At 41.3% G+C, this 19,544-nt stretch overlaps 1 protein-coding gene across 5 annotated transcripts; it reads left to right on the forward strand.

Moving 5' to 3' along the window:
- Nucleotides 1–25: 25 nt before the first annotated feature.
- On the forward strand, nucleotides 26–18,575 carry SENP2 (SUMO specific peptidase 2). Of its 5 annotated transcripts, none has more exons than XM_079976883.1 (17): nucleotides 26–158; nucleotides 2,157–2,212; nucleotides 3,709–3,818; nucleotides 5,425–5,500; nucleotides 6,966–7,047; nucleotides 7,173–7,333; nucleotides 9,180–9,279; nucleotides 9,853–9,935; nucleotides 11,961–12,006; nucleotides 12,992–13,052; nucleotides 14,158–14,322; nucleotides 14,665–14,796; nucleotides 15,730–15,933; nucleotides 16,035–16,114; nucleotides 16,570–16,654; nucleotides 17,257–17,352; nucleotides 17,745–18,575. In XM_079976883.1, exons 1-17 carry the CDS (start codon nucleotides 73–75, stop codon nucleotides 17,805–17,807), a joined length of 1,686 nt encoding a protein of 561 aa, XP_079833009.1. In that variant the 5' UTR covers nucleotides 26–72; the 3' UTR covers nucleotides 17,808–18,575. The 5 variants fall into 5 exon arrangements, with proteins under 5 accessions (XP_079833009.1, XP_079833010.1, XP_079833008.1 ...); XM_079976884.1 differs by lacking the exon at nucleotides 26–158 and adding an exon at nucleotides 285–396; XM_079976882.1 differs by lacking the exon at nucleotides 26–158 and adding an exon at nucleotides 547–703.
- Nucleotides 18,576–19,544: the final 969 nt, after the last annotated feature.

Below are 19,544 nucleotides of genomic sequence, written 5' to 3' on the forward strand. Positions count from 1 at the left end.
CGCTGCGCCCCGTCCCTCTCACGAACGGAAAAGGAGGGACGGGGCGACGCACAGCCGGAACTTCCTGTAAAAATGGCCGCCCGCCATCCCGGCCTCCGAGTCTATGGGGGTTCCTGTTGGACTTCAACTTCCATCAGCCCCAGCCAGGACGGTCCATGGTGAGGGCTGACGGGAGTTAAAGGCAGGCAAATAAGTGGAGGGGAACCGGGGTGGGGAAGGCAAAGGGCTGCGAAAAAGCGCGCGTTCTCCGCGTTTACTGGCTCCTGTGGTCCCCCCGCCCGTGGTATAAAATAGGGTCTCCCCCTCCCCCCGCCCGTCAGGCAGTAGAGACCCGAATGGAAAGACGCCTGACGGGTGCGTGAGGAGCAGGACTGCAGACATGGAGCTCGGCCCAAAGTGAGAGAATACTATGACCATGCATATGAAGCGCACACTTTGTTTTCTTCTAGTGCAGACGGCGGGTGAAGAGAAAAGTTTCGAAATATAGATATACAGTATATAAACAGCCTCCCTTCCTAATCATTTCGTCACCGACTGCGCGCCGGTCGCGGGAAAGTGACGCAATTCCGGGCCGGCCGCTGTGGCTGAGGCCTATGTACAAATGGCTCTCCCAGGCGCTGCGCTCCTGGCTGCTCCCTTCTCCCCCTTATCGCCGCGACGCGGAGCCTTCGCTCCCTCGGCCGCGGAAAAGGCGCCACCCCAGGTCAGAGGGGGCTTTAGTTGGAGCCAGGGCCCCGAGGGGAGGGTCTGCTTAGCCTCAGGGTGGGCCGGTTGTGGCAGCCGCTGGACATGCCTTCCAGCTTGCCTCTTGCGCTCCCCTTCCCTGCGTGGCCCTCTTCGTTCTCAGAGGCTCAGGGAGCTGAATGAAAGAGCCTCAAAGGTCTCATGCCTCGAGCCAGGCCGTCTCTCCGAGTTGGCAATAATGCCGGACTGTGTGTTCAGCGGGGCTTTGGTTGCAAGCGCTTCGCACGTTTAAAGCACGCCCCCTTCCCCCTCCCCCCGCCCCTAAAAAAAATAAATCCCGGGAACTTTACCCCACGGAGCTACAATTGCTAGCACTTTTAACAGATCACAATTCCCACTATTTATGGGGAGGAGAAAAGGTGCTTTAAATGTATGCTGTGTACACAGTGGTGTGTGTGATTTGGTCTATTGGCAATGCAGGCTTGTTAGAATTTGCATATTATTGTATTAAGGTAAAGATGCCAGAGGAGAGGTGCAGATATTTCTGGTTGAATAGTTTTCTTTACTAGTCTGGAAGCTAGACGAATAGCTGCAACTCCCGAAAATCTATCTTCAGCTTTAGCAAAAATTTACTTTCAAAATTGTTTGTGCTGCATACACATCCTTGCTAATAATGCTTAAGACACCAAGCTGTATTTAAAAGACAGACATTGGTTCTAGGCATAGCTGTCAACCTTCCCTTTTTTTGCGGGAAATTCCCTTATTCCAGCGCTGTTTCTCACTTCTACCCCGGATTGTTAGATATCCCGTAGACTGTCCCCGGGACAGGTGAGGCTGCTGATCCCTTATTTTCAAATCTGAAAGTTGACAGCTATGGTTCTAGGTAGACTTCAGTATGCTTTTATTGCTGTTAGGAATATGGATGTGGTTACTTGCTGTGGCTTTACTAAAGCATATCTTCGTTGTTTGTAAGAATAATAATGGCAGGCTTCCTTCTTGCAGGAGGAAAATAGGAACCAAAGTTAAAAAGGAAACAAGTTACAACTTTCCCAATTATAGTCCATGAGCAGACATGAAGCTTCAGATTTTTCATAGTTAGTTTCTGATTCAAGCATGAGATGAAGCAAGTGCCCTCCAAAGTGGTCCATGCTGAACCATTCTGCTTTCTGAAGTGCCAAAGTGGATCTGAACCAAATCTTGTTTTCAGTGCACAGCCCTACTCAGTGCTTTTGCCACAGGATACTAGCAAAATGGCACAGAAATGTTGCAGATAAAGCATCATCCTATTTATTGATGTATAGTGCTGTCAAAGGGGGGTGGAATTTAGCTTGCAGATATGTGATCAACTATTTGATGGTCAAAAACAAAGTGACATCTGCAGCAGCTGAAAACATGGGTCTCTTGGCAACAAGTAACTCAGCTTTGCATTGAATGCCTCATTTCTTAAAAAGATTTACCTATTTCTTCCACAGTACTTGGTGGCATGCTGAAGACCCCGATGAGAAGCAAGCAAAAAGGCAGAAGCTTGGTAATACCTGTTATATCACTTCCCATATTTTAAGCACTTTGGCTTTGGGTGTACTGACTCTTTGTCTTGTTTTTGACAACTCCCTGTCATTACTGCAATATAATTAGGTAGATCTTAAAATATTTTTCTTTCCCTTCCCACAGAGATTTCACAGCTGTCTCAAATGGCCATAACTCATTCTTTACTGCAAGTGAAAAAACCAACATTGTGCAAACATGGAAAGTCAGTGCTATTAAGACTTGGTCAGGGCATGACACAAATTTATTCAAATATTGTTTATAAATCAATAAATGCAAGGGCATTTTTGTATTGCCATACCTATCCAGCAGAGACATAGAAGAGGGGCTTTAGTTGGAAAATTGCCAGAGCACTAAATAACAGTACAGAAAGAGTAAGGACCCAGTTCAGAAACCTCATATTGGAGGGGCTAACCAGGAATGTGGCTCTGTTCAGACCAAGAAAGGAGAGCCACCAAATTAGGCAAAATTTCTCTTTCTCTGGATAAGAGCAGAGGGACACCCTGCAAATTGGACTTGCAAATCTTGGAGCCCCAGGGAAGTCAGCCCAGTTCTGAAACCATGTAAAGGTCTACTGAACCTAAACATGAAGGACTTTGTCACAGTAAGTAGCATCAGCCGATGCCTACATTCAATTTTGTAGTGCATTTTGTTTCACTTAGTTTGCTTCATCCATCAAATTGGGTTTCATTCACCTGGTTTGCTGCTCTATGAGGGAATAATTTCAGAAAGCTGCTGTGCCACTAGAATTTATAACAGAATTTATTCATTTATTTGATTTATATAGCACCCTTTATCCAAAGATCCCAGGGTGGTGATTAACATTAAGAACATAATTTATGGAGCATAATAATTAAAAGGTAATAGGCAACATAATGATAAAATAATCATAATAACAGCCCTACCCCTGTTTAACAGGCCATAGATTATTTAATGGCCAGCCAGAGGATTTTATTCGCCTGGTGCCTAAAGACATGTAATGATGGCGCCAGGCGAGCCTCTCTGGGGAGAACATTCCACAGACAAGAAGCCACCACAGAAAAGGCATGTAGAATGGTAGCAATCCGTTTAGCTACTCCTTATTCTGACATTTGATAACCCAAACCAGTATTACCATTGACCAATGAGCCAGAATAGCCTTGGGAACCCTGACTGACATCTGCTTATAGGAAACAAAAATTGTCCCAGACCATGAAGTCTTGGTTTTATTAGTATACATTTTTAAGAATCTTGTATCTAACTTATTCCTTTTTTGCTCCATTTCATCTTCTGGTTAGAGCAAAAGGATGACAAGATTACTTGTTTCCATAAATATACATATTGCCACGTGTGAATGTATTCTGTGGTACCTCTTGGGCCTTCAGTCTACTAGCCTTTAGCATTAGTCCATAAGGTGTTTTCACCTTATGACTACGATGCTACTTTGTACTACATGAGATTCATGAGAGGCCTCCCTTTTGTCTGTTTAATTTTTCCTAGGTATTTTTGAAACACTGCATCAGGGGATTGCCTCTCTAATTAAACTACCTTCCTATCTGACAACTAAGTATTTTCAGACTGGAGATTGGCATGCAGAAACTACAGACGAGGTTTGTATGCATTCTGGGGAGAGACTTACAGATTTGATATGCACATTCAAACCAAATTAGATCCATTGAACTACTACGCTGTTTCTCTGGAGTGGCAACACTATTGAATTCACTTGAGTGGAAAGGATTCTTAGGGATAGGCTTTCCTCTGGCACTGTACATCACAAGCTTATTTCCCTGCACAATTTTCTTCTCATCACCCCAGTTCCTTCAAATAAGAAATGTTGTTGTTGTTGTTTAGTCATTTAGTCGTGTCCGACTCTTCGTGACCCCATGGACCAGAGCACGCCAGGCACTTCTGTCTTCCACTGCCTCCTGCAGTTTGGTCAAACTCATGCTGGTAGCTTCAAGAAAACTATCCAACTATCTCATCCTCTGTCGTCCCCTTCTCCTTGTGCCCTCCATCTTTCCCAACATCAGGGGCTTTTCCAGGGAGTCTTCTCTTCTCATGAGGTGGCCAAAGTATTGGAGTCTCAGCTTCAGGATCTGTCCTTCCAGTGAGCACTCAGGGCTGGTTTCCTTCAGAATGGATAGGTTTGATCTTCTCGCAGTCCATGGGACTCTCAAGAGTCTCCTCCAGCACCATAATTCAAAAGCATCAATTCTTCGGCGATCAGCCTTCTTTATGGTCCAGCTTTCACTTCCATACATCACTACTGGGAAAACCATAGCTTTTACTATACGGACCTTTGTTGGCAACAAATAAGAAATAGACCTTGGCTAAGAGAGAACTCTTCTTGCAGGCCCTTAAGACGAGAGTGTAGGGCTGTATGAATGGAAGGCCATGAGAAATGCCCATGCACTGCTGGACTGCTTGGCTTTTCTTAGGTAAAACTTGCTTGTTGCCCTTTTGGAGAATTGTCGGCCAAAGGGGTTTGTGGCAAAAAGAGTCTCATTAATTGCCCAGCTTAAGAGAAATAATTGTGGGGTCAGAGGTTGTGTCTTTTATTATGTTGAATTGGTTCTTCTGCTGAATGAAAAGCAGGGGTGAAAGTAATCTCTAGGGATCTGACACCTTACCATTCAATTATTAACTCAACATCTTATATCACAAAACAAAACCCCCAATTCTGCACACTCTGGGCTCTTAACGTTATGGCATAGATGAATATAAATGTTGCTAATACATCTCCAAGTGTATTGTTGCACAGTAAGTGCCTGTTACTGTTTTATTCTTTCTTAAGGTATCTAATCTGAGATCAGTGTGTTCATGGCTCTGGTTGTGAAAACAGAGAACTATGAATGAATCATATCAAGTGACACACAGGGTTAAGCATTTTGTTACAAATGTATTAAAAGCACACCTCTTATTCTACCAACCCATTAAAGATAAGTTGCAGCTTTACACACCTGAGCCTGATGCTGTTTTTCTCAAGTTACATGAGTGAAATTATTGGGGCTTGTGCATGCATGATTGTGCCCTGGTCACTGATGGCTTAAAATGGCAGAAAGAATGTGGGGATTGAGAGACTAGAAGGCAGTAATTAATGTAGTTTGTTTGTTCCAATCCAAAGTATTGGAAGAGGAGCAGTCTAGGGAACTGTGGGTTTTGTACATTTGACATGTCTGGAAAAATACTTACAAAAACAAATATGCTTTCTTCAAGATTATTTCAAATGGATCTGGTAATTCAGATGATAAGAAGATGGAACCTTTCTCTGGGATGCAGAAGCTTGAATTGGGTAAGTGATGTGTAATGTCGCTACATTTCATGTATGATTGCTTTAGCAAACTCTTTCAAAATACTCAAAGCATTGAAGAGTGCACTCTGTCTTCGTCTTTTGTTGTTCTCTCATGTAGTGGTTATACTCCCTTCATATACAGTGAGGTGGGAAAGTATTTGATCCCTGGCTAAATTTGCCTGTTTGCCCTTTGACAAAGAAATGACCAGTCCATAATTTTAATGGTAGGTTTATTGTAGCTGTGAGAGACAGAATAACAACAGGAAAACCCCCAGAAGACAAAAGTTAGAGATTTGCATTATAATGATTATAATGATGTGCATTATAATGAGTGAAATAAATATTTCATCCCCTATCAACCAGGCTACCTGGTAGCCTCACTGTATGTTACGAGCTGAGATTAGAAACACCTGCTGTAAGGGAGAGGTCTTACCTGTAATCCCAGCTTGTTACAGTACAAAAGACACCTGTTGACAGAAGCAATCAATCCAGCAGATTCCAAGGGGATCAAATACTTTATTCCCTCACTGTATGGTATTTATAACTATTTTTTCACTTGTTAAGAAGTGCTGAGACATTATTGTATGGCATGGAATAACCTTCAATGATACTAGCTTAGGTTGGTCTGCCTTGGTTGTCGTCTTTCAGCCTGTGTGTGCATGTACAGTTTGTTCTTCTTTGTCCTATTATGTTTCTGTTCTTTTCCTTGTGGGTTTGGCTACCTGTAAGTCAGGCAACCTTTTGGGGGCCACCTGCCAGTGGTTAGCAGGGCTAGAGCAAAAGTTGGGCAGATGTGACAGTTACATTTGTAAAATAGGCTACATTCCAGCAACATCAAAGTCAGAGGTTTTTATACAGAGGCACCCACAATAATGTCTCCATCCCCCATTCAGGCAAGCAAGAGGCATTATCACAGTGCTCAAGGACCAATTTTAGCTAGGCAATGGAGAATGCAAAGCAGGGCTTGAGAGGGTTGTGGTCTTGGAAGGGTCTTGAGGGCCGGATAGAGAGGCCTGGAGAGTTGTATTTGTCTTCTGGGCCAGAGGTTCCCCACTCCTGCTGTAAGCAGATCTGCTTATGTTGAAGGGCTTGAGCATGTTGGAGCTTTTCTTGCAAGTCATTTGCTGGCAAGGAGGACTCACACCTGTTGTCTCATATAATGGATGCCAGCCCTTCCTTGCTACTGGATTAGCTTGCAAGGAGGACAGCTTTTGCCTGCCCTCAACAACACCCACTTTCGTATGATAGGACACGCTTATGTGCGGGCATAACAGCTTGTCTCTAAAACAGCAGGCTGGAGCCTTCAGATTATTCTACCTGAATGAGTAGGTGCTTCTAGGAGCAACCTTAAAGGGCTATAGTGTTCTCCTCCTATCTACCAAAGGAAGTTTGGTAATCCTCTGGGATCAGCACAGCAATTGTCTATAGAATTATTTGTGGTAAATCCTCCTCCTCTTTTTTATAGATACAAAAACTGGTTTCAGTACCAGTATGCATCCAAATGAAGAGATGGTAACTGATTGTCACAGAGTTAAAACCTGTCTGAGGTAAATCTTCTGTTCTTTCAATCTGTTTTGATATGCACTAATTATTATGCACTACTTGGAATTATGCAAACCTGTAAGTTTTTGTAGCATTCTTAATTCTGTAATGCTTTCTTTCATCCTCCCAGGCATGAATGTAATGTCAAAAAGAGTAGCAAGAAAAGCCATAATTCGGTTCAAGAGTGCTTGCCAGCATGGAAAATTGCTACCCACAAGCATTGCTTAGAAACCTCCCCTCCAGAGACTGGAAGACATCTAAGGAAACTTCACTGTACGGTGGAAGAGGCAAGTCCATTGACATATATAGTACTTGTAATGTACAGCAAGCTTGTAATGTACAGATTTGCCTTGCAATAGAGAAATGGCTACAAGATATTTAAATGTGGTGTGTATTTCAGTAAGGCTGGTTAGATGGTATGTTTTCATCCTTTACATTTTATTGCATCTTTTTTCTTAGATCAGGGCTAGACTGATTTCAGTTTGTGTAGTTGAATTTCCCCCTAGAACTCTCATGGACACCTAATATGTGTTAAATTTTTCTTGTGAGAGAGTCTTGCCAAGGGTAAAGGTACCCCTGACCGTTAGGTCCAGTCGCAGACGACTCTGGGGTTGCGCGCTCATCTCGCTCTATAGGCCAAGGGAGCCGGCGTTTGTCCACAGACAGCTCCCAGGTCATGTGGCCAGCATGACTAAGCCACTTCTGGTGAACCAGAGGAGTGCATGGAAACGCCGTTTACCTTCCCACCAGAGCAGTACCTATTTATCTACTTGCACTTGACATGCTTTCGAACTGCTAGGTGGGCAGGAGCTGGGACCGAACAACAGGAGCTCACCCCGTTGCAGGGATTTAAACTGCCGACCTTCTGATCGGCAAGCCCTAGGCTCTGTGGTTTAGACCCGCATCCCTCTTGCCAAGAGTACAAACTCACTATCTTTTCAAACATTCAGGTTTGCCTTAATTGTTAAGTGATTCAGAGTATGCATTCTTGCTTAAGACCTGGATTCAGCTCAAGCTCTACCTTACCATTATTTGCAATAATCTGAGCCGGCACTAGGTCGCCCACCAGAATTTGGTTGGTGGGCCATTATGTAGCTTCCCCCCACCCCCACCTCCATTACACTTCTGTTTTTAATAAAATATTAACTGTCCTTTCTGTTCCTCAAAAATAACCAGTGTTCTTCAACTTGATTTCAGTTGCATATCAGCTACTAATATTCTCTCTGAAACAATAAGAAGCCTCAGTTTGAACCAGTGAAGTAGAGAGATGATAATTTGGGTGGTAGATCTGGTAATCTGCCATCTGTAATCTAGTTTCCTGTTACATAGGACACTGCCTTATCAGAATATTAGTCCATTTAGCTCAGTATTTTCTATAAACTGACTGGCAGCAGCTCTCCAGTGTTTCAGAAAGGGAGCTTTTCACAGCCTTTCCTATAGATGTTTAGCATTGAACCTGAAACCTTCTGTATGCCAACCAGATGCTCTGTCACTGAGCTATGGCCCCATGTTCTTATATAACCATCCTATATGAACTGGGACGGATCAATTGGTCTTGGTCCACTTGATCAGTTGGATGGATCAGTAGCTTGGTCTATACATGTTTGCTCAGAAATAGAGCTTACTATTTTTCCCCAGGGGAATTTACTCCCAAATAAGATAAGATAAGATTTCTGTATCTGAGTTCTCTTTATGTGGATTGCTATTGCTTCGAATCTGTCTTTCAGAGTGATTATAGATGGCTGGCCTGAGAACTTGTATATTGAGGCACCCTGCTGGAGTATTCTTATTACTATTATTATATTGATTTATACCCCACATTTTTCCCAGTCCAGAAAGTGATAAAATAGAAAAAGCTTTAAAACATAGAAAAGATGAACCATTAAAATGTAATTAAATAATATTTAAAAGATCCATTAAAACCACAGCCAACAACAATATATTTAATATATTTTGTATTTTTATGTTGCAAACCACCCTGTGATCTTCAGATGAATTGCGGTATGCAAAATTAATAAAGAATAATAAAAGAATATCATTGTAACATATAAGAGTATGTTTAGAATAATGCAGGTATGAATGTCATCACCCTTTTAATGATAAATAACTTCATTATTCGTCTCCACCTCCCAGGGAGTACAGAGAGAGGAGCGAGAAAAATACAAACAGCTGCTGGAACAAGAAAAAGAAAAATGCTATAAAAACCACTCCTCTCCCACAAGAGCAAAGTGCTTGGAGTAAGTCCCTAATAAAAACGTTTTAATGAAGTCATAGAATGAAATAATGAAGTATTTTCTTTTGAGTAGGCTCATGTGTTTCTTGGTGAAGGTTAACATGCATTGAGGAAGACAAAACAGATAGTTAATTTCAGCTTATTGGCATTCTGGATTTGAAATATCTCCTTAATTCATGCACTTGGGCAACAATAGTGGCTTTAATATCAAGGAACTAATAGGTGTTAGCATCAGTGAGTAGTTGTGGTTGTGCAGAGCTACACGCTGAGAGGAAGCTGCAGTTGGCAATCTGGTCACTCTCAGGTGTAGCAGGAAGCCACTTCTTCAGCTATCTTCCCAGTAAGGGGCATTCGCATTTTCTTCACACAAAAAATCTCAGATAACCTAGCTAATATGTTATCCTCCTTTCAGATCCTTTTGGGTTTACCTAACTCTGAATGATACCTTGTTTTCAGTATCAGTATGTATGTGTGTTCAGTATTCAGTATCTGTTCAATGCCATGTTGAAATTTGAGGATTCTTTTCCTTAGCTGAAAATATAATTTATCTCTGTTCTTGTGAATATGCTAAACCAAGTGTCCAGCGTGAAGTCCATCAGCCGCTAAAATCTCATTGCTGTGTAGAAATCGATGACCCTTCATTTGACACACCAAGAAATGGTAGGTACTATACAAGCACTATACAGGTATATAATTAAGTATATAATTAAATCAAACTCTAACCTCTAGTTCATACACTTTCAGTTCTACCAGTTTTTCTTACTGCTATATTTCCTCCTTGTGTTGCACACTAACTTGAAAGGCCTGGGAAAATCACCAGTCTTTCAGACTTTGGTTGATGCATTCCAGTATATTCAACTAACCTAATTTGCCATCTTAATCATTCAAAGTGATTAATACTTCAGTTAAATTATGCTATTCTTCCTGTTCGTATGCTTTTTCCTGCAGCTAAAAAATAATAATGACACAGCTTTCTCTGATAATTATCTGCATTCATGATGTTATAGGAACTCCTTCTAAAGCTACTTTTCCTGTAAGAAGACATATTTAAGAGATGCAATGTCTCTGAAAGTTACAGTGAATTTCTGGCTAATATTTTGAAAATGGCAGAACTTAATTGTTAATTTGAAGAAGCACACAGGCAGGGTGGTAGCTTATACACACGCCAGGGGTGGAGAACCTCAGTCGCTCAGGTCAAACCTGGCCTGCCAATCCATTTTCCCTCAGCTGGCTATATCTCCTGATGGGCAGGTGGACAGGGTTCCTGCTGATGAGCAAAGATTAAGCTAGGGATAAGAGAGTGAAAAGGGAAGGTGTGAGTTTCCCAAAGGCTTTCCACAGCTTTTGCTAGTATCCCTCCCCCTTCCACTGAGACTGCAGCAAGATCAGGCTTAAAAGGGAAGGAAGGAGACTTCTTCCTCTGCTTCCCTTTTATGCCTTGTTTTCCTGTAATCCCAAAGGCTTCACACAACAGCAGAAGGTGCTGGCTTCTTTCGCTTAAGTCACTGGCGGGATGAGGGTAGGGACAGACAAAGCTTTCTATCTCTCCATCAAAAGAGAAAACAAGAGCTTTTCCCCACCTCACTGGTGTCAGAAGAGAGAGAAGGAAGCCAGTTTCCTTTCCAAGCGCTTCCTGCCACTATGGCAATGGCCAGAAAGAAGTTCTCAAAAGCAGCAGGTGCTTGGGATGTTAGGAAAACATTCTTCAAGAAACAGATAAAAGTTCCTTTAAAAATGGTTTCTGGAATTTCCTTTAGTGTGTGGGAGTGGCAGTCTTGGCTTGATTGGTGTCAGCTGGAGGTGCAATTAAAGGGAGGAAATTGCAGGCTGCAAGTTTAGCGTGGAGAAAGCACACACACACACACGCTGAGTTTATACCGTGCTGGTGAGTTATAGAAAGAATGCAAATAGTTTATGTATTTGTAATAGAAATGCTTGTGTGACCAGTCAAGAGATAAAGAAGCTCTTGACTGAGAACTTTGACTATGACTACTGTTCTTGTCGTCTGCCTCCGGGGGAAAACTCTGCTATAAACAGTAAGACGAGGTTTTACTGAGGTGCCAGCATACTAGCAGAAAGTGCAGCAGAAGTGTGTGGGCGGTAACCTCTAATATGGGAACCCCTGCAAGAGATGTTGACTGTGTGCCTGTGAATCACATGGTGTCATAATGATGTTGTGTGATGGACAGGTGGGCAGCAGTGATTACTGGTCAGGTTTGGCTTTCAAGGCAAGTTCTGATAAAAAACCAAAAAAGGTCACACTCCTGCTTTAGATGGTTATAAGAGGATCACTAAAGGTGATGTTAAAATTTGTTCATAAGTTCATAAGTACTTTGTTCTCTCCTTTTTAAAATCCACCTTGGTATAACTAGCCAATCATGCATATTTTGTTGTTCACCCACAACTTACTTTATTTTTTTTTAAAAAAACTGTAAATTAGATATACATTAAAATTGTGTCTTGTCATAAGGTGGCAGAAATAGCTTATTGGTTTATTATTCTTTATGATATACTTGAAATAAGAAGCTGTTTCCTTGGCATATTATTAAGAGGAGAAATTATTTACATGTGAAATGAGTATGGCAGCCAACATTTTTAAATTTCTTTTCTAAATATGTCACTCAGTGCCGTGCTAAAATTACAGTTGACTAAAATACTGTGTTCATTGCACTTTTTTTCTTAAAGGTGTCAAAAACTTTGGCTGCCTGTGCCCTCAAAGAGCAGCAAACAGGTATGTGAAAATGTTGTTGCAAAAAATTTGCTGGTTTTGGCTTTGGAGTTGATTGGCTGCACATTGATGCAAGAGCACAACAACCTTTAATCATTGTGTGCGTCAGGTTTTGCTTTTACACTATTCTCATGAGTAGTACTTAGTTGTATCATTAACTTCCCCAAGGGGAAGTGTTAGAGCACTGATACTTAGGTGGATTTAGGACTAATCAAGAAGACATAAAAACAGTATGTGAGCTGTTGTTAGCAATGGCTCTATTTATTTGTTATTTCTCTCTCTCCTATAGATACACGTTTTAGGACATAAGGAGTAAGAGAAGTACTGCTTGGGGGCAAAACCAGACTGGATGTAGGCAGGGACACATCTTAGAATCATTGAATTCTAGAAGGGATCTTCAGGATCCAGCCCCCTGCAATACAGTAATCTCAACTAAGCAACCATGTTAGGTGGCCATCTACCCTCTGTCGCTTCCTAGGTTGCTAAAGCTTCTGCATCTTAATTTTGTAGAGAGAAACTAGATGAAATGATATATAGTTCCATGCTGTTTGTATATAATGAAAATTTACTAGGTACATTTTTTATTCTCAAGCCTTCAGTTCTGGAGCCCTTCCAAACAAAGTATCTTCACCAGCTTACATATTAATGGGATCGTAACTGTCTAGTCAAACTTCTTTCTTATACTAAAAACTTATCACCTGGCAATGTTTGTCTAGTTCTGTACTGTACAACTTTGGCTTCTGGAGAGATGAGCCACTCATCTAGGTATTATAGATGTTGCCTCATACACTTTTGCAGTTTGCTGTTCCTTCATTCTTTCTCTTTCCACACAAGCATTGCTGCAACTGCTTTTCATGGGAACAAAGGAGCATTGATTTTAGCAGGAATTAAATGCCAGTATGCTTTCTTCTTCATGGGAAAACTGTTTTCCCCTCTGCCTTAGCAAAATCCATCTTTCTTGCCGTGAATTAATCTTTGCTTCTTTCAGTTCAGTGACAGTAGCAGAAAGAACTCCAGAACCTAAAAAATTAGTAGTACATAAAAAAGAGGTGAGTCGTTTTTCTGTACTAGTGAAGCTTTTGTCCTTCATTGCATAATTACATTTTTCCATGTGATTAATATTTTATGTATAACCTGGCTCCTATAACAGCCTATAAGGATTAAAATACATCACAAATATACAATGTAAGATGCTGGGAGGAATATTAGAGTATGGAGAGAGGAAGCAAGGATGTTTGCAGGTCAGAGATTTCACTTCAGGTTATTTTGCTTCTTGAGATTTGTTCTGCTCTTCTAGTCAGCTTTGCTGGTTTGATTGCTCCTTGTGGGTTGCTGATGTCAGTTTCTGAATCTTTACAGAATACCCAGTCAGTATTGTTGAGAAACAGAGGAACCCAGGGAAGACATTAGTGGTGGACTCTGCAGGGTGTCACATATTAATGTTGTACCTGTCTCTGATGATTGCAGATGGCTATCTGCCAGGCTGTAGAAATCAAAACAGTGACCTTTTCCATAAGCGCAACTCAGCAAACACACATTTGGTGTTTCATATTGTATTTTTTGGGGAAGGATCTTGCAACTAAAACTTGGCTGTATTGCTAGATGACTAATGTGCTAAGCCCCTTTTTGTGGATTTGGAACTTAAGTAACGCATATACAGTGGTACCTTGGTTCTTGAATTTAATCCGTTCCGGGGGTCAGTTCAACTCCTGAAACGGTTCAAAAACCAAGGCGCGGCTTCCGATTGGCTGCAGGAGCTTCCTGCACTCAAGCGGAAGCCACTTCGGACATTCGGCTTCTGAAAAATGTTTGCAAACTGGAACACTTATTTCTGGGTTTGTGGCGTTCAGGAGCCAAGCCGTTTGACTACCAAGGTACCACTGTAGCGCAAAGGGAATCCCCACTTTGGGATACAAGAAAGTTTAGGGCTTGAACCAGGCAACTCCTTCCCATACTTGTATTTTTATTTCCACATACCTCAAGTATGCAGAGATCATGTCTGTGGGATTCCCTATTTTGCTACCAGACTGATAGACGGAGGATACAGCTTTAGTGGAATCTTAAAGATGGCACTGGAATCTATTGAATTTTCCTTTCCCATGAGCAGGCCTGTCACAGACTTGTATTTCACAATGGTCCATTTTCTTTTAACAGAGTTTAAAGCATTGCTTGACAAATGATCTATCAGAGGATGTGTCACTTAGGTTAAGCCTGGGTCAGGAAGAATCATCATATGGAAGGCATTCTGTAGTTGAGACAGAAGAACAGAAATATCTGAGCTTGGACAAGGCTACAGAGAGCCTTCTTTACCTTACAGAGGTACCATTCTTGTGGTAGGGTTGATTGGGATAAGTTCCTATCTGATGGACTATTTGACCTGAACAAATGCCACTGCTCTCTTCTATCCTCGGTACTATGCCCAGGAGCAGTAACTTATTATTTTTAAATTAGCTGTTCAGATTCAGTTGTAACCCAAGCTGCAATATTCAGTATGTGACATGTTGCAAGCAAGAGCTTTAGCATCATTTTATAATCTGAGGAATTTGAGCAAACTAGAGATATCATGACTTGTCCCCACTCCTGCCCCCCGAACATGGGAAGTTTAATTCTGCCTGCTGCTCTCTACTTATGCATCTAATAGCATTACACTTGCCCTTCCAGGATATGGAGAGAGAGATAGCGAATGTGCTGAACTGTGGCGAAGACGACGAAATCCTGACTAGTGCCTTCAAGCTGAACATTACACGTGGAGACATCCAGAGACTAAGAGACCAGCAGTGGCTCAATGATGTGGTAAAATACAAGTTTTCAATTCTAGTCAAAACTTTGTTAACTTTTTCTTGTGGCAAGGTCACATGCTGTGAGGTCCATTAGGGTGGACTTGAATTCTTGGAAAATGAAAGCTCTTTTAAGTGTTGCATCCTGGCTTGGTAAGGACTTTGACACGATTTGGCAGGGGCATCTGTTCTACACTGTTTGGTATAACAAAGGTCATTCTGGTGTTTGAATGACATGCCATGTTCAAGTTTGCTAATGAGTGCAGGGAAATTAGCTGAAGCAGGGCTTCTAGCTATGCTGAAGATCCTTGAGGCAATTCAGCAGGGTTTTGTGTGCATTGTATATTAATGTCCTCCAGAACCTGCTGCCAGTGTCACAGTTTATACAGGTGCTTCTGAATTGGTACTTATTTCCTCAGTTCTGAAACAGCCTCTTTAATTAATTGCTCTGGTTTCTGGACAGATGGCTGCAACACTTTTTGTAAGAAAAAGGATTCTATTTGTCATGCAACATCAAAAAATTTCTAGATACATTGGTCCACATCAGTTCTGATTTCTTCCCTGTCTGTACCATTGATATAATCTTGACACACAAGAGAAGCAAAGCAAGCTTCAGAAACGGCCTCCATCTTATCTAAGAGGGTGCTGTGGGTTTTTGCAGACTCGCATGATTCATCAGGAGGCTTGGGTCATGGGGGCCCACAGGTGGGGGTCGTGGCAGGAGTGGAAGTACTTAGTCTTGCTTTCCAAATATCCTGATCAGACCAACGACCCAGGTAAAATGTGCAGATTTTACATGGAGTGAAGGTCTTAGCAGTTCTGGAGACACACTGCAAATTCTACAGCCCAGCAGTTTAGCCACATGATGTCATGACAGCTGCCTCCTCTTTAACATATAAACATCTAATCGTTGCTCTTTTCTTCCTTTCATTGTTTCTTGTATTTATAGGTTATTAACTTCTATATGAACCTTCTGATGGAGAGAAATAAACAACTGGGCTTTCCAGTACTGTATGCGTTTAATACTTTCTTCTACCCCAAGCTAAGTTCTGAAGGCTATAATGGGGTCAGAAGATGGACCAAGCAAGTGGACTTGTTTCAGCATGATATTATCTTAGTGCCCATTCATATCAGAGTACATTGGGCATTAGTGGTGAGCACATTGTTCGCTTTTCTCATCTCATTTTTAGAAGGCGAGAAGATGTGAAAGTAGCAAATGTGAATGTTCCATTAATACTATTATTTTGATGATAGGTTATAGACATGAGGAGAGAGACCATCAAATATTTTGATTCAATGGGACAAGATGGCCATGTGATATGTAAGAGATTGCTGTAAGTCAATTTTTCTAATATTTTTTTTTCTTCCCATGTTTGCACATTTTTGTGTAAAACGTCTTCTAATTACAGTTGCAGACATCATGCATTGCCAAATAAATAACCAAACATAAGCAACTGTCTGACAAGCTGTCTTAATACTGCACCAGCTCTTAAATTGCTCATAGATATATTGAGAAGTTTACTTAACCCCTTAGATATGACTGTCATTTTTAGAAACAGACACAGTTATTGTAAAACTGTATTCCCCACTTAGTTTACTTCACAACTTTTTTTAATAAGCGTTCAATTTAAATCATCAAGTGAAAGTATGCTCTTAAAGATATATAGCATCTACTCATTCTGCCAGATATTGAAAAGGTTTATGATGCAAAATTTTGCTAACTCTGTAGAGTGATAAACTCTATTTCAGGAGAATCGTGACTGATCTATCTCATGCTTTTATTGAACAGGCATTTTCTGCAGGAAGAAAGCAAAGCCAGGAGAAACATGGTCATAAAAGCTTCATCATGGACACTTTACAGTATGAAACCACACGTGCGTGTGTGATTTTACGGCTCTAATGTGCATCTCAGCACATGTTCTTTAAAGTGTTGCTTTGGGTGTACTGATCCTCCCTTAAAGTATCATTTATTAAGCTATGAACAAATGTTGGGTGCTCACCCATAAGTGTTGAATGCTGAACTTGTTGAAGGGTTTCCATAATGCTTTTTAAATGGGTACTCAAAACAGTGAAGACTTAGATGAAATTTTATGCTGAAGGGATTCTAATGTGAAATGCTTACTATCTTAGATTAGGTTAATTTGGGAAAAGTTTAACAATTTCAAGCAGAGTGGATTTCACAGAATGTATAGCTCACTTGGTAAGACTGTGGTGCCGATATGGTCTATCTACTATTGGAACTTTCTCCTGTAGTCTTAAGTTTTCCGTAGAGCAAACATGTCTTATGTAGGAAATGGGAAATGTAGTGCAGTACAATCACATCATACTTGGGGGTTCGGTTCCACGTATCTATGACACTAACAGAGCCTCTTCAATGTTCAGTATTCTGCAATTGAGGGGGGGAAGCAGAAAGGAAGCAATATCTATATGTATATATTTCTGCATTTTTCTGTTTCCTCCCTTCCCTCAATCTTAGGAAATTCCACAGCAGTTGAATGGCAGTGACTGCGGAATGTTTGCTTGTAAATATGCAGATTTCATCTCCAGGGATAAACCCATTTCATTTACACAGGTGAGTGGCCTGAAACACTTTAGGAAAGCCTAAAGCTGCTTTCCTCCTGCTTTGCCTCCCTTGAGGTAGGCAGGGATTTGTTCACGGCTAGTGCTGCCATAGGCCTTCTCTGTGACCCCTATTTCCATGGAGAAATGGCTGCTTATTAGTGGTGTCCCATCTTGCACAACTGCACATCTGGGACTTTGCATATCTGATTCCTTTGTTTGGATATGCTCCCATATATTCTGTTCATGACATGATGAGCTGATAAACCAAGCTATTGCAAAGTAATAATCTGGGGTGGTGGTGGAGAGAGAATAAACATGAACGTAGTAGTAGACTTTGAGCACAGAGAGGAAGTTTGCTTGTATGACTGCGTTCAGTGTTCCAAGGTGTTTTTCTTTTTGCAGCGTCACATGCCTTACTACCGCAAAAGGATGGCATGGGAGATACTTCACCAGCGACTGCTGTGACACCATCTCAAAGTATCCTCTTTCCTGATCTCCGTTCAGAGATGGGAGGTATGCAGACGTGTCGTTCCAAACCCAAGTACTTAGTTCTGAATTTCCATCCAAAGGGCTGAAACATGGATTAAGAAAGGGATTCAGCAGAATCAGCTTAATGGTACCAGAGTAGCGAAAGACTGTTAAAGAAAAGCAGCCCGACAATTCGATATTGGATAAACAATGAGCAACCTCAGTGACGTGAAGATGGAACATTGCCATCTTCCCAACGGCTGTACATTACGTACTATAATTTCAAGGCACTGACTCTAATCAGGAAATATGCTATGAGCTCGTATGTCAGTTCCCAGCTCCATTTTTAGGTTAGCCTCACCAGTTTGCCAGCACATCCCTCCTAGGCAAACTACGGTTAGAAACACTTCCAAGATGGAATAAGGAAGGGGTGTGCAATTGTGGGTGGGTGGGTGGATGAACCTGTGGCATATTCCTGACCACCAGACAAAGATATTTTGGTCTGGAAGGTGGAAAACACACTTGTTTGGTTTTTTTTTTTTTCTAAAACTGGATTTGTGGTGATTTTGGAAGATAGAAATTTCCTTTTGATTTGTAACAAATCCATAGCAAACACCCTAAATGGGGACTCATCTTTCTTTAAAAGGATTATGATTTGTATGAGACTTATTTATTTGCATTTGTATATTTAAATGGAAATGTGTTGGAATCTGAAATATTTGAAGAACTAAAAATGGAAATAAATATTTATCTAGCAAATCTCAATTTGAATCTTTTCATCTGATACTGTACTTCATCTGGAAAAGTTTTGAGGTAGTAGTGCTAAGGTTAAAGGAATAACGTTAATAGGTAAATGGGTAGAATTCATATATTTTCTTTCAAACGTAAGCATAACCATAACTTTATATAATTTAATGGGTAAGAGAAAACAGCTCTACTAACTTTCTTCCTACAGTATCTGCATGTCTTTAGTAGGCGGAAGCACATGTTGCATTCTGGTGAGGAGGAAAAGGAAGTGTTCACTAGCATTGCAAGCTGAATGTTAGCAAGTTGTGGTCTGACTACAGAGCACACACAGAAAACCAAACCAAAATAAATCTAATACCCCACCTCTTTGCTATATTCATTATCTGCTTGTCAATCAGTACAGAAAGAAAAACTAACTCTGGTCTTTAATGTTTTGCAGGCATAGGCAAACTCCGGCCCTCCAGATGTTTTGGAACTACAATTCCCATCATCCCTAGCTAACAGGACAAGTGGTCAGGGATGATGGGAGTTGTAGTCCCAAAACATCTGGAGGGCCGGAGTTTGCCTGTCCCTGATGTTGTGGAATGGGAAGAGTGGAAGGAAATTGCAGTGGGCAGGAGACTATTGTGAGGTGATTGTGGGACAACTGGTCTGTGCCTAGTTCAAGTTTGAAGGCACCTTTTCTCTCTCCCCCCCCCCAAAAAAAATACTGCAATTCCCCTCTCGACTCATAATGCTGTTATTTAGTGCTTTGACCAATTATTCTTGGAGGCTGGTTATATTTAACATTTTTGCATATGGCAGTTGTGCAGTACCATTCTGGAAATTGCTCAGCCCAGTTTTGGCTATAGTTATATTGGACAGCCTTCAAAGTGTTGTGCACTTCTGGGTAAGAGTCCTTTATGAACTGCACATGCAGCTATTTTGCTGTGTACAAGAGATTTGGTGATGGCTTCCCACTGTATGCACGTAAGTGAAATGGGAACA

The sequence above is a fragment of the Podarcis cretensis genome, assembly GCF_951804945.1.
Source record: "Podarcis cretensis genome assembly, chromosome: 5".
NCBI lineage: Eukaryota > Metazoa > Chordata > Lepidosauria > Squamata > Lacertidae > Podarcis > Podarcis cretensis.